The 20,489-nt window shown below is 38.9% G+C and overlaps 1 protein-coding gene across 1 annotated transcript in view; it reads left to right on the top strand.

Annotated features, from left to right (window-relative positions):
• Positions 1-2,544: 2,544 nt before the first annotated feature.
• Positions 2,545-20,489, top strand: part of SLAMF6 (SLAM family member 6) — a 33,079-nt gene continuing 15,134 nt past the window's right edge. The window contains exon 1 of the mRNA XM_054563045.1: positions 2,545-2,644. Within this exon, the coding sequence (XP_054419020.1) occupies positions 2,545-2,644 (100 nt within the window). The remainder of the gene's footprint in view (positions 2,645-20,489) is intronic.

The following is a 20,489-nucleotide window of genomic DNA, read 5'->3' on the forward strand; positions in this document are numbered from 1 at the left end:
CTTCCCTTCCTTTTCCCTGCCCCCCTCCCTCCTTCCCTCTTGTCTTTGTTGATTTCTTTTCCTTTCAGTGTTGCTGGTCTTATTTTCCTTGCATCTTTGTATTGTTGGTTAGGTTCCACTTATAGGTGAGATCATATGGTATTTGTCTTTCGCCCCCTGGCTTATTTCGCTTAGCATAATGCTCTCCAGTTCCATCCATGCTGTCGCGAAGTTTAGTAGTTCTATTTTCCTTTCTGCTGCGTAGTATTCAAAATCAGAGCAGATTCCAAGTCCAGACCTTTTCCAAAACCCCTTGTTTTTATGTTGCAACTAAAAGTGCTGTACATTGGTCAGAGTACCCAGCTGTGGACAACTGCCCAGGTCCCACCTTCAAGACAACTAGTCTGGACAACTGCTAGGTAGGAAGCTGCTGGCAAGACCCAGGCCAGAGGTCACTTAATCTACCAATATAAAGGCCCCATGTTAGGCACCAAAACTGCTACCAAACCAAAGCGGTTTTTTTGTCTGCACATATCAAAGCCCAAACAATTTAGAGGACTATGCAGCAAAGAAAGTAAAGGTTTATTTAAGGAAATGACACCAAACCCAGAGACATAGGTGAGCTAATGCTCTAAGATCTGACTCCCAATGGTTTTTTGGTGATGTGTTTTGTGGGGAGGGGGGAGTCAGTGGGGGATCATTAATCATGGTAACTGGTCAGAGCTAAGGAAGAGGGTAGTTGATCATTGCATCTAATCTTGGTATCAGCCATGATGTCATTCATCTGGCTTTGCAAGGATGTGGTTGGTGGGGTGATTTTGCTTTTTGGGATCTAGAGCTTAAACACAGCTGAGGCCTACATATTATCTTTAGTTCAATGGAAATTTTGTTTCTGTGGTCAACAGACCTTAGGCTTCATTCTTAAGACTCTTTGATGCTGACCAGAATCTGATGTCCTAAGGACTTAATGATTCAGGGAGTAAATGTGTATGGAAAGAGGGAAGCAGGTGAGTCATGGTACCATCATACTGGACAAGGCCAATTGGAATCAAAAGGAAAGAAAGAATAAAAGGTCATATTAAAGAAATGAAGAGACATGAGGTTTCTGCATGGTTACAATGAGGACAAGAGACTAAACAGTGAAATGAAAGATGCTTTAATTGATCTAGTGGCTTAGAAAATTCCAAGGGTTTTGAGAGCCATGAGCCAGGAACCATGGGCAAAGACCAAATATACTTGAGAAATATATTTTGGTCATCTGAATGACCAAATATATTTTTTATGAATTGTAATATCACAGGTAATTAAAACATTTTGGAAATTGATAATGTTGGTGGTTGCACAACACTGTGAATATAGTTGATGCCATTGAATTGTATAGGTAAAACACTAAAATTTAGGTTATGTGATCACAATATGTAATTTAGGTTATTTCACCACAATAAAAAATACAAAAATATGAAAAAATCATGTGAATGGAAAGTGAAAATTCCAATTCATATTGCACACTTAAGATTTTTGTACTTTGCTCAGAAAAATAAATGTAAGTTGAATAATAATAAAATTCAGACTGCTTGTGTATATAAAGACTCCTTACTGAAACAGAAACTCCCAGTGAGTCTTTTGTTCTTGGGTTCTTTTGCTCACCGCCAATTAAAACTATGGCTCTCAATGCCACAGTTTGGTAAAAAAGGAAAGGAACTATTTATTCAAAAGTTATACAGGTTTAGAATAATGGCAGAATTCTGCTTCCTATAGATACAAAGAACACCCACAAACACCCAGTCCTGCCCTCCCTCTTTTCCCAGTCAGGCCAGTCTCAAAGCATGCCAGTCAGAAGTATCACCTTCCAGAAGGGAAAAAAAAAATCAGAACTCCACAGCTCACTTCCGGTTCCCCCAACAATCCATGCTCATCTGGACAGGCCTCCTGTGGTTCCCAGCACCATCAGCTGTGTTGCTGTGATCATGATCTCCAGTTCTTAATCCAAAATTACTTGGTACCTCCTCATGGCTGGTCAGCAAGAGTCCTTTCACCCTCTTTTGACTTGCATGGTCCCAAAAGGTCCTGCATTTTCCTGTCACACATGGCAGTCCACGTGTTGTTTAAATCCCAGCCTGGATCCTCCTCCCTAACCCCATTTCTGACTCCTCCCACAATCAGCTGCACCTGCTAGCTCTCCCATATCTTCCACCTTTCTTGGGTGCCATAGTTCATCTGGGCAGGCATGGCCTCAAACCATCACTATATGGATTCAGCAAACCATCACTATAACCAGGGAGCCACCTCCCAGCTCTTCATCATGGGTCAAAGTCACTCCCATCTCCCTGGTCCAGGCAAACTACTCAGTATTCCTGTGAAGCTAGCCTGCTATTATTGATAGGCAAAGTAACTTTCAATCTCTGTGCTGCTGCTCTTCCCAGCACCCCCAGCTAGGCTTGTGGAGGGGTTTTGGGGCTTTTTAGCCTGTACCCTGTACTGAACCTCGTTCCACGCCTGTTACATTGCCACGCCTCTGAGAAGAAGGGGAAGTTTCAGTAAGAAGTACTTTCAAATTACTACAGAATGAACTTGACTGCCATGAAGTCTCCAGCAGCAGTCTCCAGGGCTAAGAGCATGATTTCACTGATCCGGTTTCTCACGCTTGTCTCCTTCCTTGGCCCAGGTAAATGCCTAAATGGACCCATGTAGTTTCTGAGTGTTTCGCTGGTTTTGTGCAGTTTTCTGACTCTCAGTCACCTATATATAAGTGTCTGTCTGTGCCTCTGCCAAGGGCCTGAGTTGGGCTCACAGTGGTGACTGATAAGCTGCTACCTCTTCTCAATTTAGAATGTTAAATATTTCAGTTACCAACTTAAATTGTGTCTGCATTTAAGGGAACTGTCTCCTGTGGCATGGGAAATGAGTTTTTCTAAGACAAGACTCCTGGGTTTATCAGCAGCATGTTGTAAAATCAGAAGCACTAAGATTGGGAAAATAAATTATTTTGCCCAATTACTGTCTTGCTGTATAACATCAGTTACATTACTTATTCCTCCTGGGCCTCACTATCCTCATCTAAAATATTGAAAAATCCATGAATCAACTTAGCCAAAATTTTTAGACCCACAAAAAACACTAGAAATAGTCTTGTTAGTTCCTGTTGACTATTTTTTTAAAAAGAGATCTCTAGCTTTCTCTTTCTTTAATACAAATCAGGAGTTAGGTGGTGGGTCAACAGTGATTTATATGGCATAGAGAAAGGAATTATCTAATCCTGCCTGCTTCTCATTCCCTGCTCTTCATTATATGTAAAACATGAAGGTGTATATCATGTTTAGGTAACCACAAGTGGTCCATTGGGGCCAAAGTATGAGATTCAGAAACATACAGCACAGGAGACAAGACAGGAAATCTAGGTCGGAACAAACCCAGGGTAGGAGATACATAAATAACTAATATTCACTGAGTGTCTATTCTGTTTTCCTGTCACTTGACCAAGTGATATACATGTATCATGTACATAAGCCTCATTACAGTCTGTACTATTATTATCCCTATTTTTACATGAGGAAATATGATACTATAAATAACTTGCTTAAATTTCATTAGCTTGCAGGTGGCAAGTCTTGTGATAGTTCTGAGAAACAATGACAAGTTGAACAAACATGGCAGGATCACAAGAGAAAAAAGAAAGGAAGTAAGAGTGACCATAGATATAGAATTACTCGCAATGGGGATGAGGGGAATGGTGAAATCATTAAGTCATCCAGTAAGTATTCATTGAGTGCTGACTGGATGGCTGGCACTGTTCAAGTTGCTGGAGATACATCAAGAACAAAGCAGGCAAAAATTTCTGCCTTCATGGAGTTAACATTTGAACAGGGGAGACAAACTATAAACAAGATAAATAAGTGAAATAATGTATTGTATGGTGATAAATGTTAAGGAGGAGAGAAGATGGTGCATGGTAGAGGCAATGAAATTTTAGACAGTGTAGCCAAAGAAGGTGACAAATTTGAGAGGAAACAGACACAGAGAAGGTGATGAGTTTGATAAAATCAGATTTGAAAACAAGCATGAAGGTCGATGACTCATGCCAGCCCACATTCCCTTGAGTGAATCAAACACCATAACTTGGTCCTTTTAGAAAATTTAGCTGGAAGATAAGCCATATTGAGAATAATCCTAATAGGTATAATTAGAATCAGGCATCATTGTGCCCTGGGGAAAATGAATCTCATTTGTCTCTCCATTATTCTTTCTAGATGGGAGCTTGTCAAATGTTAGTTAATATGCATAAAATTACTAGGATTACTAGGGAATCTTATTATAATAAAATTATAATAAGGGGGGACAGAGGCTAAGATTCTTCATTTATAACAAGCTTTTCAGGTAACCCCAAAGCTACTTCATGGACTACACTCTGAGTAGCAAAGTTCTAGATTTCATGGGATGTAAATCATATTGGCGGTACAAGAAGAGGAAATTGGAATTAATTCTCTAAATGCATTTGCAGGAAGCAGATACAGGCATTCTGCTCTTCCGGAGAGAACAGTGGTTATAAATGGAGGCAGAGCCAACACATGGACTAGCCAAATGATTTTGGGGTTTGAGTCAAAAACTTGGAGGCTCTTGTAATCCAGTGATTTCCCTCCCCTGCACAGTGTTATCTACTTTGTACCAATCATCCAGGCTTTCTAGTGTTTGTTCTTGCTCGCCACAGGCAAAAGGTTGTTTTACATTTTGTCATTATCTTCAAGAACAGCTGTGTCTTTCCACCTCTCAGAATCTGTCGTCAGTCCTCACTGTGACCTCCAGCCTTCCATGCCTTTCAGACTACAATCCACGTCTAGCCTAAGTGTGCCTCTGTTCACACAGACTTTTGTTTCTTTGTTTTTCATTAAGATGAAATACAAAAAAAAATAATAATTTTACAGTGTGCAATTTAGCAAATTCACAATGCTGTGCCATCACCACTTCTATCACTCCAAAACATTTCCATCACTCCAGAAGGAAACCCTGTATCCATTAAGCAATCACTCCACATTTCTCCCTCCCCCTACCCCTCAAAAAACCAGCCTGCTTTCTGCCTCTGTGGGTTTACCTATTCTACATATTTCATATAATGAAATCATACAATAGCTGACCTTTTATACCTGACTTCTTTCACTTAGTACAGTTTTTTCAGGGTTTGTTCATGTTGTATCATCTATCACTAATTGATTCCTTTTTATTGCCTAATAATATTCGACTGTGTGGATGTACATTTAATTTATCCTTTCATCTGTTGGTGGACATTTGTATTATTTACACCTTCTCACTTTTGTGAATAGTGCTGCTATGAAGATTTTTGTGCAAGTTTGTTTGAATACCTGTTTTCAATTCTTCTGGATATATAACTAGGAATGGAATTACTGGATCATATGATAATTCTGTGTTTAAATTTTTGAGGAAACACTAAATAGTTTTCCATAATGGCTGTACCAGTTTACATTTCCACCAGCAATGTACAAGGGTTTTAATTTCTCAATATCCTTACCAACAATTGTTTTCTGATTATTATTATTACTGCTACCATTTTAGTAGATGTAAAAGTATCTCATTGTTTTTTGCTTGCATTTCCCTGATTAATAATGTTTAGCATCTTTGCATGGATTTATTGGCCATTTAAATGTATACATTCTTTGTAGAAATGTCTGTCCAAGGTTTTTGTTCATTTTTAATTAGATTTTTGTGTCTTTTTGTTGTTGAGTTAGAAGAGTTCTTCAATCTGAACACTAAACACTTTTTAGATATACAATTTACAAATATTTTCTACAATTCTGTAGGTTGTCTTTTCATTTTTTTATTTTTTAAAAATATTTTATTGATTATGCTATTACAGTTGTTCCAATTTTACCCTTTTGTCTCCCTCTGCCCAGTACCCGATTCCCTTCAGCATTCCCGCCCTTAGTTCATGTCCATGGGCCATGCATATAAGTTGTTTGGCTTCTCCATTTCCTATACTATTCTTAATATCACCCTGTCTATTTTGTTCTTACAAATTATGCCTCTTAATCTCTGCATCTCCCCCACCCCTGTTCTCCCCCTTCCTCCTTCCAGCTGATAACCCTCCAAAGGATCTCCATCTGATTTTGTTCCTGTTCCGGTTTGCTTAATTTGTTTTTTTAAATTCAGCTGTTGATAGTTGTGAATTTGCTGTCATTTTACTTTTCATAGTTTTGATCTTCTTTTTCTTAAATAAGTACCTTTAATATTTCATGTAATAATGGCTCAGTGATGATGAACTCTTTAGTTTTACCTTGTCTGGGTAGCACTTTATCTGCTCTTCGGTGCTAAATAATAGCTTTGCTGGGTAGAGTAATCTAGGTTGTAGGTTCTTGCTTTTCATCACTTTGAATATTTGTTGCCAGTCCTTTCTTGTCTGCAAACTTTCTTTTGAGAAATCAGATGATATGGGAACTCTTTTGTAGTTAATTCTCTCCTTTTCTCTTGCTGCTCTTAAGATTCTTTCTTTAATCAGATAGAGGTTTGATCTCCAAGATATATAAAGAACTCACTCGACTACACTCCAAGAAGACAAATGATCCAATCAAAAAATGGGCAAAGGACCTGGGCAGACGCTTTTCCAAGGAGGAGATACAGAGGGCCCAAAGGCATTTGAAAGGATGCTCAGCATCACTAGCCATCAGAGAAATGCAGATCAAAACCAGCATGAGGTACCACCTCACACCGGTCAGAATGGCCATCATAAACAGATCAACAAACAACAGGTGCTGGCGAGGCTGTGGAGAAAAGGGAACCCTAGTCCACTGTTGGTGGGAATGCAGACTGGTGCAGCCACTGTGGAAAGCAGTGTGGAATTTCCTCAAAAAGCTGAAAATGGAACTGCCTTTTGATCCAGTGATTCCCCTGCTGGGACTATACACTAAGAATACCAAAATGCCAATACAAAAGAACCTATGAACCCCAATGTTCATAGCAGCACAATTTACAATAGCCAAGTGTTCGAAGCAACCTAAATGCCCATCAGTAGATGATTGGATCAAAAAACTATGGTACATTTACACAATGGAATACTACACAGCAGAAAGAAAAAAAGAACTACTAAATTTTGTGACAGCATGGATGGAACTGGAGAGCATTATGCTAAGTGAAATAAGCCAAGGGGCGAAAGACAAATACCATATGATCTCACCTATAAGCGGAACCTAACCAACAATACAAAGATGCAAGGAAAATAAGACCGGCAACACTGAAAGGAAAAGAAATCAACAGAGACAAGAGGGAAGGAGGGAGGGGGGTGGGGAAAAGGAAGGGAAGGGGAAAGTCAAGGAACATATAGCAAAGACTCATGGACAAAACCAAAGGGGAAGAGCTGAGGGAGGGAAGGAGGGAGGGGGCAAGGGAAAGTGGTGGGGGGTAGGCAGAGACAAATGTATTTGAAAAAATAAATTAAAATAAAATTAAAAATAAATAAACAAATTAATTAATTAAAAATAAAAATATTAAAAAAAATTTATAGTTAAAAAAATCTGCTTTAAAAGGGATGACTGTAACTAAACAACAATAAATTTTTAAAAAATTTAGAATTCTCAGTAAAACTGTTAAATAATCAGTTTTGGGTGTGTAAATTAAAGAAAAATAATCCATAAAAAAATAAAATAAGATAAAATAAAATTTAAAGAAAAAAAAGAAAAAAATTCTTTCTTTAGCCCTAGCTGGTGTGGCTCAGTGGATTGAGCGCCAGTCTGTGAATACAAGGTCACCAGTTCGATTCCCAATATAGGGCACATGTCTGGGTTTCAGGCCAGGTCTCCAGCAGGGGGCACATGAGATGCAACCACACATTGATGTTTCTCTCCCTCTATTTCTCCCTCCCTTCCCCTCTCTAAAAATAAATAAATGAAATCTTTTTTTAAAAATGATTCTTTCTTTATCTTTAACCTTTGGCATTTTAATTATAATGTGTCTTGAGGTGGTCCTCTCTGGTTCCAACTTGTTTGGGACTCTCTGCGCTTCCTAGGCTTATATGTCTATTTCTTTCACCAAATTAGGGAAGTTTGTTTTCATTATTTTTTCAAATAGGTTTTCAATTTCTTGCTGTTTCTTTTCTTCTGGCATCCCTATGATTCAGATGTTGATACATTTGGAGATGTCCCAGAGACACCTTATACTATCCTCATTTTTTTAAAATTCTTTTTTCTGTTATATCAGAAAGCAAAGATTAATGCTATTAGAGCTATTTGAATAAAAGTATTAATACATTTGAGTTAATAAATATCTTTTTTTAATTAATTTATTTACTTTTTAAATACATTTGTCTCTGCCTTCCCCCCACCTCTTTCCCTTGTCCCCTCCCACCTTCCCTCCCTCAGCTCTTCCCCTTTGGTTTTGTCCATGAGTCCTTGCTATATGTTCCTTGACTTTCCCCTTCCCTTCCCTTTCCCTGCCCCCCCCTTCCCTCTTGTCTCTGTTGATTTCTTTCCCTGGGCCAAACCAACATAGTCTTACAAATAAGTGTTTGCAAAGCTAACAGGAAGCAGACATCCTGACTATAAGGACAGATGATTATAAACTCTCTTTCTGCTGACAGAAAACCAGCTGTGTACAGTTAAAGAGTAACTCAGTTTGTTAGCACAAATAGAAGTTTCTTTCTTTTATTCATGTAATTATTCCCTCTCTTTACCCATAAACCCCACTGTAGCTGGGACACTACTTGGGTTTCTGCCTGAATCTGTGCTCTCTGAATGGCAACTCTATAATAAATTTTTTTTAAACCCCCCCCCAAAAAATTCTTTTTTCTTCTTGCTCTTCTGGTTGAATACTTTATTTCTTCCTTATGTTCCAAATCATTGATTTGAATCCCAGTTTCATCTCTCCCACTGTTGGTTCCCTGTAGATTTTTCTTTGTTTCACTCAGTGTAACTATTTTTTCCTGGGTCTTTTTTATTTTGTTGCCATACTCAATGAGTTCTTTGAGCATTCTTATCACCAGTGTTTTGAACTGTACATCTGATGGTTTGGATATATCCATTTTGTTTAGTTATTTTTCTGGAGTTTTGTTCTGTTCCTTCATTTAGACCACATTTATTTGTCTCCTCAATTTGGCAGCCTCTCTGTATTTGTTTCTGTGCAGTACATAGAGTTCCTTTGACTCCCTGTCTTAGTAGCCTGGCTTATTATATAAAAGGCACCTGTAAATTGTGTGTGGTGCAGCCACAGGTAATCACCAGGGTGGGGCAACCTGCTTCACTGCGTTGTGGGTTTGTTTGGGGGGATGGCTCAGAGAAGGGGCAGTGCTACTGCCTGGCTTCTAGAGGTTTGCCCAGAACTCATCCTGTGCAGCTCACAGGCTTCCAGTTGTTGCCCTGGTGCTGAATCCCAGAGGGGGTGTGTTTGCCTAGGTTTTAAGTCCCTGTGGGCTCTTTAAGCAGAGTCTCCCAAAAATCTGGCACTTTTTCCCACTGCCCCAACTCCCACTGGTTTTCACAGCCAGAGGTTAGAGGATTTATCTTCCCAGTGCTGGAACCTGGGGCTTTGTGGTCTGGCCTTGGGCTGGGATCACTTGTCCCAAGGTGTCCCTCCCAATTTTTATCCACCACGCATGAATGCAGGACTGTCCATTCTTCTACCTCCACTGCCCCTCCATGACACAGCATATCTCCAAGCCTCTTGGCCTACCCCTGCATTTCCACCCCTCCTACCCCTCTAGATGAATGTGGTTTCTTTAAATCCTTGATTGTCAAACTTCCATATAGCTTGATTTTTCTGATAGTTCTGGGCATTGTTTTAAGGTCTAGTTGTAATTCTTTCTGTCTTTGAATCAGGAGGTGAAGCATGTTTACCTATGCCTTCATCTTGACTGAAAGTCCCCAGAACTGCATTTTAAGAAGCTGCCTTTGCTGTTGGGTGGAGATGGGACTCCATTTTCTCAATAATGTTCTTTGAAAACAAAAGTTTTTAATTTCGATGAAGCCCAACTTATCTATTTTTCTCTGTTTTTCATGCTTTTGGTGTCATATCCAAAAATCTATTGCCAAATCCAAGGACAGAAAAATTTACACCTATGTTTTCTTCTAAGAGTTTTGTAATTTTAGCTCTCATATTTAAATCATTGAAATATTTTGAATCAACTTTTGTATAAGTGTGAATTATGGATCCAACTTAATTTTTTTGCATGTAGATATCTAGTTGTCCCAACACCATTTGTTGAAGCAACTTCTTTCCCCATTGAACAATCTTTCCACTGTTGTCAAAAGGTAATTTTCCATAAACATATGTGTTTCTTTATTCATGGATTCTCAATTCACTTCCATATAGATATCTATATATCTATCTTATGTCAGCACCAAACCATTTTGATTACTATAGCTGTGTCAGTTTTGAAGATGGGAAGTGTGAGTTCTCCAATTTTGTTTCTCTTTTTCAGTATTGTTTTGGCTATTTGGGGCCCCTTGAAATTCTATATGAATTTGAGACTTGGGTTCTCCATTTCTGAAAAAAGGTCATAAAAGTCATTGGAGTCCTGTTAGAGATTGCATTGTACCTATAAATTCCTTTGGATAGTATTGCCACCTTACTATTAAGTCTTCTGAACTATGAAGATAGGATGTCTTTACATTTATTTTTTTATTTAATTTATTTTAGAAATGTTTTATACTTTAAGTATAAAGTCTTGAATCTCCTTGGTTAAATTATTCCTATTTTATTATTTTGGATGCTACTGTAAATGGGATTGTTTTCATTTCCTTTTCAGATTCTTCATTCCTAGTGTGTAGGACTACAGCTGATTTCTGTATATTGATCTTTTATCCTTCAACTTTGCTAAATTTATTTATTATTTCTAATGACTTTTTGTGTGGGGCTTCTTTAGTATTTTCAATCTATAAGATAAAAATAGTTTTACTTCTTCCTTTCTAGTTAAGATGTCATTTATTTCTTTTTCTTCTTTAATTCTTCTAGCTAGAACTTCCAGTACAGTGTGAATAACAGTGGTAAAAGCAGGTACTGTTGTCTTTTCCTGTTTTTTTGTGGAAGGTTTTCAGTCTTTCACCCTTAAATAAAATGGGTTTTCAAAATGACCTTTACCAAGGTAAAAAAAAAAAAACAACTTCCCTTCTAATCTTAAATTCTTAAATGTAAAATAGTGTGGGATTTTGTTAAATACTTTGTTTCAATTGAGGTGATTGTTTCTTTTCTTTCATTCTCACATTGTATCACATTAATTGACTTTGATATATTGAACAACTCTTGCATCCAGGAATAAATTCCATTTAGTCATGATGTATAATCTTTCTAAAATTCTCCTGTATTAAGTTTGTTAGTATTTTTTTGAGGATTTTTACACAAACATTTATAAGGGATATTGGTTGGTAGTTTTCTTTTCTTTTTTGGGGGGGTGTCTTTGGCTTTGGTGAAGGTATCAGGGTAATGCTGACCTCATAGGATGAATTAGAAAGTGTTTTATCTTCGATTTTAAGGAAGAGTTTGAGAAGGTTTGGTGTTAATTATTCCTTAAATAATTAGTAGAATTCACCAGTGAAGCCATCGGGTCTTGGGCTTTCATTTGCCAGTAAATCTTTGATTATTCATTTAATCTCTTTTTTTGTTACAGGTCCTCTCACATTTTCATTTATTCTTGTTAGTCTTGATAATTTGTTTGTTTCTAGGAATTTGGCTATTTTACAGTATCCTCTTATAATCCCTTTTTTTAATGTCTATAAGCACAGTAGTAATATCCACTCTTTCATTTCTAATTTTAGTAATTTTTAAGTATATTTTATTGATCATGCTATTACAGTTGTCCCATTTTTTTCTCGCCTTTATCCCCCTCCACCGTGTGCCTCCTCCTCCCAGAATTCCCACCTCCCACCTTAGTTCATACCCCTGGGTTGCACATACAAGTTCTTTGGCTTCTCCATTTCTTATACTATTCTTAACCTCCTCCTGTCTATTTTGTACCTACCATTTGTGCTTCTTATTCCCTGTACCTTTTCCCCCATTCTTCCCCTCCCCCTCCCTGCTGATAGCCCTCCATGTGATCTCCATTTCTGTGATTCTGTTCCTGTTCTAGTTTTTTCCTTAGTTTTTGTTTATGTTTTTGTTTTTTAAGTTCAGTTATTGATAGTCATGAGTTTGTTGTCATTTTACTGTTCACAGTTTTGATCTTCTTTTTCTTAGATAAGTTCCTTTACCATTTCCTATAATAAGGGCTTGGTGATGATGAACTCCTTTAGCTTTACCTTGTCTTGGAAACTCTTTATCTGCTCTTCCATTCTAAATAATAGCTTTGCTGGATAGAATAATCTTGGATGCAGATCCTTCCCTTTCATGACTTTGAGTACTTCTTTCCAGCCCCTTCTTGCCTGCAAGTCTTCCTTTGAGAAATCAGCTGATAGTGTTATGGGAACTCCTTTGTAAGTAATTGTCTCCTTTTCTCTTGCTACTTTTAAAATTCTCTCCTTATCTTTAATTTTGGGTAATTTAATTATGATGTGTCTTGGTGTGTTCCTCCTTGGATCCAACTTCTTTGGGACTATCTGAGCTTCCTGGACTTTCATGTCTAGTTCCTTCACCAGACTAGGGAAGTTTTCCTTCATTGTTTTGTTGAATAAGTTTTCAATTTCTTGCTCTTCCTCTTCTCCTTTTGGCACCCATATGATTCAGATATGGAACATTTAAAGTTGTCCCAGAGGTTTTTCCACCTCTCCTCATTTTTTTTTTTGAATTCTCATTTCTTCATTCTGCTCTGGCTGAATGTTTATTTCTTCCTTTTCTTCCAAATTGTTGATTTGAGTCCCAATTTCCTTCCCTTCGCTGCTGGTTCCCTGTTTACTTTTCTTTATTTCACTTTATATAGCCTTCACTTCTTCCTTTATTTTGCGTCCATGCTTAACCATTTCTGTGAGTATCCTGATTACCAGGGTTTTGAACTCTACATCTGATAGGTTGGCTATCTCTTCATCACTTAATTCTTTTCCTGGAAATTTGATTTGTTCTTTCATTTGGGCCATTTTTATTTGTCTTACTGTACCTGTTACATTGTAAGGGACAGAACCTTAGGTATTCTCCTTGCGGGGGGCAACCCACTTCATGGCATTTTGGCACTGCCTGTGGGGGAAGGGTCAGAGAGGAAACAATACTGCTTACTCAGCTTTCGTCCTGCTTTCAGTCACTTCCACCCACTATCCACAAGTGAATGGGGTCCTTCTGTTGCTGATTTTCAGGTGGCTGGGTTTGTGTATAGTCTAGGATGCCATGGGTCCCTCCAAAAGACTCTCCTGTGAGACTGGGAGTTTCTCTCCCTGCCACAACCCCACACGTTTTTACAGCCAGAGGTTTTGAGGATTTATTTTTCCACACCAGAACCCCGGTTTGTACTATCTGTCTCACTCCCCAGGTATTCCTCCTGGTTTATCTGCATGCAAATGTGGGGCCACCTTGTCTACCAGCTGCCACCTTGCCTTGCATCCTCTCCACCCTAGCTACCCAACTCCACCCCTCCTACCAGTCTGGATGAATGTTTCTTCTTTAATTCCTTGGTTGTTAGACTTCCAAACAGTTGGATTTTCTGGAAGTTCTGGATGTTTTTTGTTTTTAAATTGGTAGTTGTCCTTTAGGCTGTGCAAGGAGGCAAAGCATATTTACCTACACCTCCATCTTGGCCAAAAGTCTAATTTTAGCAGTCTCTATTTTTTTTCTAATTAATCTAGCTAAATGTATGTCAAATGTGTTAATCTTTTAAAAGAACCAAATTTTGGTTTTGTTGATTTTCTCTATGGGTCTTTGGTCCTTTATTTTTGTTATTTCTGTTGTAATCTTTGGTGTTTCCTTTGGGGGGGGGCTTTAGGTTTATTTTTGTTCTTTTCTTTAGGTCCTTAGGATGTAAAGTTGAGTTATTGATTTGAGGAGGGGTGTGTGTGTGTGTGTGTGTGTGTGTGTGTGTGTGTGTGTGTGTGTGTAGGCACTTACAGGTATACATTTCCTTCTGGACACTATTTTCATTGCATCCTTTAAGTTTTGGTATGTTATGCTTTTCACTAGTCATTTTCACTAGTCATTTTTAAGATCCTGCCCTATGTTTGTTTTCCCTTTTCTATTAAGTCTTTTGAAAAATCAGCCCCAACTCTCCTTCTGAACTTGCTTCATGCTGAGGTGAAACAGCCTACTATATCCTTCTTTCCTGTAGACAGGCGTAAGCCAGTCCCCTACATTAGAAATCCCAAAGTTTTTCTGACTTTTCTCTCTTTTTCAAAATCAACTCAGTCCTACCTTACTCCTCTCCTTTCTAAAACACTTTCTGTATACCTTCCCATTTCTCAAAAGTATTCCATGTTCCTAAATACCTTTCAAAAAGTTATTCAGTAATCATTTAAGAAACTTGACATTCTAATCTTAGTCTATTTAGCATTCACTGAGCTCCCTGGCTCAGGTTCTGGGGCCAGTAAAGCTAAGACATTATTCATGTTCCAGAAACACATCATCCAATGAATAAAACATGTCAACAAACATACCTCAAATATCTGTTGACTTGACATCCTCACCAGAAAATGGGAAGGACCTCTGCACCATCTCCATGCTCCAATTGGTGCCCAAGTGACTTATAAATGTCCCCAAAGGGATGCTTCTCATGGGCCACCAAAGCAGCCCCCTCCACTTGCAGTCATTAGGCATCTTCCCAATTTTCAATCTTCTCTTCTGGTTCTAGTCCTCCATATCGGCTTCTGGAAGAGCCACTTAGAGTAAACTTCAATGTCTTATCTATTTTAAAAACATCAATATCCATGATGCAAATGCTGGCCCAGGAGATTCCCCAAAGCATCAGTGCCGATTCCAGGCAGAGTGAAGGGCTCCCTTGTGCCATCTGGGCCACACCACATCACCTGTGCCCCACCCCAAATCAGCTATCCTATGTCCAAAATCACTCAGAGGAGCTCTTGAACATTTACAGTAACTTCTGACTTTTACCTTCCCTAAACACAACGACTCAAAACTTGTTTTCCCCTTAGAACTGCAGAGAACTATTCTACTATCTTCTTCTCCTCCTTCTACACCCTTCTCCTATTCTCCCACTACAAACCCTTTTCTCCATCAATGCAAATCCTCCATAAATATAAGTAGAGGGAAAAATATTTGAGCACATCTTTGAAGGGTCAATAAGAGCTCACCTCTTAGAAAAGGTGGAGAAGAGTATTTCAGGTAAAGAAAACAACAGAGCAAAAAGATGGCAGGACATTCTTGGAAAAGTCACAAATAATCAAGCAATGGAGAACCTCTTGTTATTATTCAAAATCCTACTACAATGTTATCTTCTCGGTGAAGTGTTTCCTGACAACCACCAACTCTCCCTGACCATCATTTTCACTCTTTGTGCTCTCACAAAGCACATACCTCTATCAGTTCAACATTTATTGAGCTAGAAATTGTGCTAATTGTGCTCAGAATAAAAAGATAATAAACATGATTCCTATCCTCAAGATTATGGAAAAGAGAGGAAAACAAACTCATAATTAAACAAAGAGAAAGAAGTACCTGACATTGAGTGCACAGGGTGCAATTTGTGGTTTGAGGGCAATATGGAGACAAGCTCTATCCTGCCTATATCAAGGCCTAACTCACTACATCATAGCTACTTTCTACCAGTCAGACGCCTCTACCAGATGCTGAGCCCAGAGGACCAATATATCTTATTCATGTTTCTATTTCCAGTCTCCAGCCCAGAAACTGGTACAGAAAAGGAATCTAATATATATGGTCTGAATTCCATGTTTCCTAAGCCTTTACTCACTAAATTGGTATAGAACTAAACAAATACTAGAAGGTATGACTTGTTAAATAAACAAGTAATTGCAATTTATAACCTTGGACAGACAGAAGAATCAGCTTTAGCACAACCTAACTGGTAAGGAGTGTGGTAAGGAGTGTGCCCATAGGTGGCAGCACCAGAAGGGTATTGTAACAGCCAGTTGCATCTCCCTGAGAAGAGCAGGATCTAAACCATAAGTGTGGATCTCCAGCGTACAGCACCAGAGACCAAAATGTACACAGAAAATAGCCAGTTGAGAAAAGCAACAGGGATGCTCTCTGCCAGAGATGGACAGCAGGAGTTGCAAAGATCCTTTTAAAGGACCAACACATAAATTTTTATTTGCAGCCACTTACTTTGGTCTCTGGCAAAGGTGGGGGCAGAGTGTGCTAGAGATGCCAGAGGGGAGATTGGGGAAGGAGGCTTTGGGGAAAGAACTGAGAGAGTAGCTGGCAGAATCCTGGTGCTGACTCATCCCCCATATGGCAGCAGCCATCTTGCTCAGGCAGACCATTTCCCTGAGCAGCAACAGCATGAGAGGACACAATTGTCCCACCCACAGGTGGGACTCAACCCTGGCCAGGGTGTGCTAAAGGTTGACTGCTGAGTACAGAGTGGCAGCCATAGATAGTAGATCACTGGCTAAAAAAGGCGCAGAGTGGTCTAGAGACACTTGAGGAGAGGCTGGAGACAGAGGCTTTGGGGAGAGAATGGAGAGAGTAGCTGGCGGGATCCTGGTGCTGTCTCCTCCCCTATACAGCAGCAGCCATCTGGCTCAGGCAGACCACACCCCTGAGCAGCAGGAGTGTGAGAGGACCCAATAAGCCTGCCCCAAGGAGGGACTCTGTCCCTGCACTGTGTTGTCTCTAAGCCAGTCTGCTGAGTGCAGAGTGACTAGATTAACAGCTTTAGGAGATAGCCACGAACAGTAGATTCCTGGAAGTCTCAATCAGACTACCTAACATCAGATACAGTCAACATCTGACATCATCAGAGGCAGATACAGAAAAAACAAACAGACAAAAAAGAAAAAACAGTGGTCTCCTGACATAGAAGTTCACACCACAAAGTCAGGAAGTCAAGACAGATCAATTTAAGAAGCAGAAGCAAAAAAGACAAGTCTCACAAATAATGGGAAGACAGAGAACACACCCCCCCCCTACTGCCAGTCAAAGAGAAAGGGGGAATTGCCAGAAAGAGAACCAAATGAAATAGAGATAAGTAAACTATCAGATATTGAGTTCAAAAAACAATTTGAAGGAAGCTCAGTGAGCTCAGAGAGAATTACAAAGACTCCAGGGAAACTATGAGGAACTTACTGCAATCTATATCAACATGAAAAGGGACATAGAAACTATTAACAAGAGATATGAGTAAATGAAGAATACAATTTCTGAATTGAAGAACAGAATAGAAGGATTCAAAAGCAGACTAGATGAAGCTGAGGATCGAATCAGTGAGCTGGAGGATAAGGTAGAAAAAAGCTCCCTGGAAGAGCAAGAAAATGAAAAAAAGACTAAAAAAGAATGAACAGGCATAGAGGGAACTGTGGGACAACGTGAAAAGCAATCATATCCATATAATAGGGATAACAGAAGGAGAAGAGGATGAGGAAGAGATAGAGAACCTGTTTGAAAAAGTAATGATGGAAAACTTCTCTCATTTGCAGAGAGAAGAAGTCACACAAGTCCAAGAAGCACAGAGGGTGCTATTCAAGAGGAACCCAATGAGGCCCACTCCAAGACACACCATAATTAAAATGACAAATATCAAAGACAAACAAAGAATCCTAAAGGCAGCAAGGGAGAAAGAGGTAGTAACATATAAGGGAGCCATGACACAGCTAGCAGCTGACTTCTCAGAAACACTGCAAGGCAGAAGGGAATGGCAAGAAAGATTCCAAGGAATGAAAAGCAAAGGCCTGCAACCAAGATTGCTCTGCCCAGCAAGGCTCCCAATTAAAATGGAAGGTGAAATAAGGAGTTTCCCAGACACCCCCCCACCAAAAAAAGGCTAAAAGAATACACCTCCACCAAACCAGCATTGCAAGATGTGCTAAAAGGACTGCTTTAAGAAAATGAAGAAAAAGAGTCTATGAATACCCAATTCCTTTCATAGTCACCAATACTTGATATTACCAATATTTTTAAAACTTTTTAATCTGATTGTGACAATGATGTGTTATTTTCATTGTTACTTTATTATTGGTTGAAATACACCTGTTTTTGTCTAATTCCTACTTATTTCTATTATTTTTAAAAAGCTTTCTATGACTTTTTGGTATTCTTTATCTACTTTTTGATTAAATATTTGTAGAATTTTTCCCTAAAAAGATGCTATTAACCCTTTTATAGATGTGTTGCAAATGCTTTTCTATTCTATTACTTGCCCTTTAACTTTTTTAATTAATTTATTTATTTTCTCAAATACATTGGTCTCTGCCTACCCACCACCACATTCCCTTGTCCCCTCCCTCCCTCCCTCCATCAATTCTTCCCCTGTGGTTTTGTCCATGAGTCCTTGCTATATGTTCCTTGACTTTCCCTTTCCCTTCCTTTTCCCCGGACCCCCAATCCCTCCTTCCCTCTTGTCTCTGTTGATTTCTTTTCCTACCAGTGTTTCTGGTCTTATTTTCCTTGCATCTTTGTATTGTTGGTTAGGTTCCGCTTATAGGTGAGATCATATGGTATTTCTCTTTCACTCCCTGGCTTATTTCCCTTACCATAATGCTCTCTAGTTCCATCCATGCTGTCATGAAGTTTAGTAGTTCTTTTTTTCTTTCTGCTGTGTAGTATTCCATTGTGTAAATGTACCATAGTTTTTTGATCCAGTCATCTGCTGATGGGTATTTAGGTTGCTTCCAACACTTGGCTATTGTAAATTGTACTGCTATGAACATTGGGGTGCATAGGTTCTTTTGTATTGGCATTTTGGGATTCTTAGTGCATAGTCCCAGCAGGAGAATCACTGGATCAAAAGGCAGTTCCATTTTCAGCTTTTTGAGGAAATTCCACACTGCTTTCCACAATGGCTCCACCAGTCTGCATTCCCACCAACAGTGTACTAGTGTTCCCTTTTCTCCACAGCCTCACCAGCACCTGTCATTTGTTGATCTGTTTATGATGGCCATTCTGACCAGTGTGAGGTGGTACCTCATGGTGGTTTTGATCTGCATTACTCTGATGGCTAGTGATGCTGAGCATCCTTTCAAATGCCTCTGGGCCCTCTGTATCTCCTTGGAAAAGAGTCTGCCCAGGTCCTTTATCCATTTTTTGATTGGATCGTCTGTCTTCTTGAAGTGGAGTCGAGTGAGTTCTTTATGAATCTTGGAGATCAAACCACTATCTGATGTATCATTAGCGAATATATTTTCCCATACGGTTGGCTCCCTTTTCATTTTGCTGATGTTTTCTTTCGCCGTGCAGAAGCTTCTTATTTTGATGAGGTCCCACTTGTTTATTCTTTCCTTGATGTCCTTTGCTTTAGGAGACATATCAGTGAAAAAATGGCTGCGTGGGATATCTGAGAGTTTCCTGCCAATGTTCTCCTCTAGGACTTTGATGGTGTTGCGACTTATATTTAAGTCTTTTATCCATCTTGAGTTTATTTTTGTGTATGGTGTCAGCTGATGATCCAATTTCAATTTTTTGCATGTAGCCGTCCAGCTCTCCCAACAGCATTTGTTGAAGAGGCTATTATTGCTCCATTTTATGCTTCTCCCCCTTTATCATATATTAGATGCCTATATAGACCCGGGCTTATTTCTGGGCTCTCTATTCTGTTCCATTGGTCTATGGGTCTGTTCATGTGCCAGTACCAGATTGTTTTGAGTATAGTGGCTTTTTAGTATAGTTTGATTTTCAGTATTGTGATCCCTACTAGTTTGTTTTTCTTTCTCAAAATTGCTGTGGCTACTTGGAGTCATTTATGGTTCCATATATATTTTTGAAATGTCTGTTCTATTTCTGTGAAATATGTCATTGGTATCTTAATAGGGATTGCGTTGAATCTATAAGTTGCTTTGGGTAGTATGGACATTTTGATGATATTAATTCTTCCAATCCACGAGCACAGTATACACTTCCATTTATTTGTGTCTTCCTTAATTTCTTTCTTCAGTGTTGTATAGTTTTCTGTGTATAGGTCTTGTACCTTTTCGTTGTGTTTATGTCTAGGTACTTTATTTTTTTTCTTGCTGTATTGAATGGTATTTTTTTTCTGATTTCTTCGTCTTCTCTTTCATTGCTGGTGTACAAAAATGCCTTTGATTTCTGAATGTTGACTTTGTATCCTGCTGTTTTGCCAAATTCACTTATTATGTTGAGGAGTTCCTTGGTAGAGTCTACAGGGTTTTCTATGTACACTATCATGTCATCTGCAAACAATGATAGCTTTACTTCCTCCTTTCCTATTTGGATGCCTTTTATCTCTTTTTCTTGTCTGACCGCTGTGGCTAGGACTTCCAATACGATGTGGAAAGGAAGCAGTGAAAGCGGACATCCGTGTCATGTTCCCGATCTTAGTGGGAAAGCTTTCAGTTTTTGCCCATTGAGTATGATGTTGGCTGTAGGTTTTTCATATATGGCCTTTATTACGTTGAGGAATACCCCATTTATTCCCATTTTGCTGAGTGTTTTGATCATAAATGGGTGCTGTACCTTATCGAATGTTTTTTCTACATCTATCGAAATGATCATGTGGTTTTTGTCTTTTCTTTTAT

Source organism: Pteronotus mesoamericanus, unplaced genomic scaffold, assembly GCF_021234165.1.
Source record: "Pteronotus mesoamericanus isolate MK-2021 breed Mesoamerican mustached bat unplaced genomic scaffold, CSHL_Meso_final scaffold_705, whole genome shotgun sequence".
Taxonomy (NCBI): Eukaryota; Metazoa; Chordata; class Mammalia; order Chiroptera; family Mormoopidae; genus Pteronotus; species Pteronotus mesoamericanus.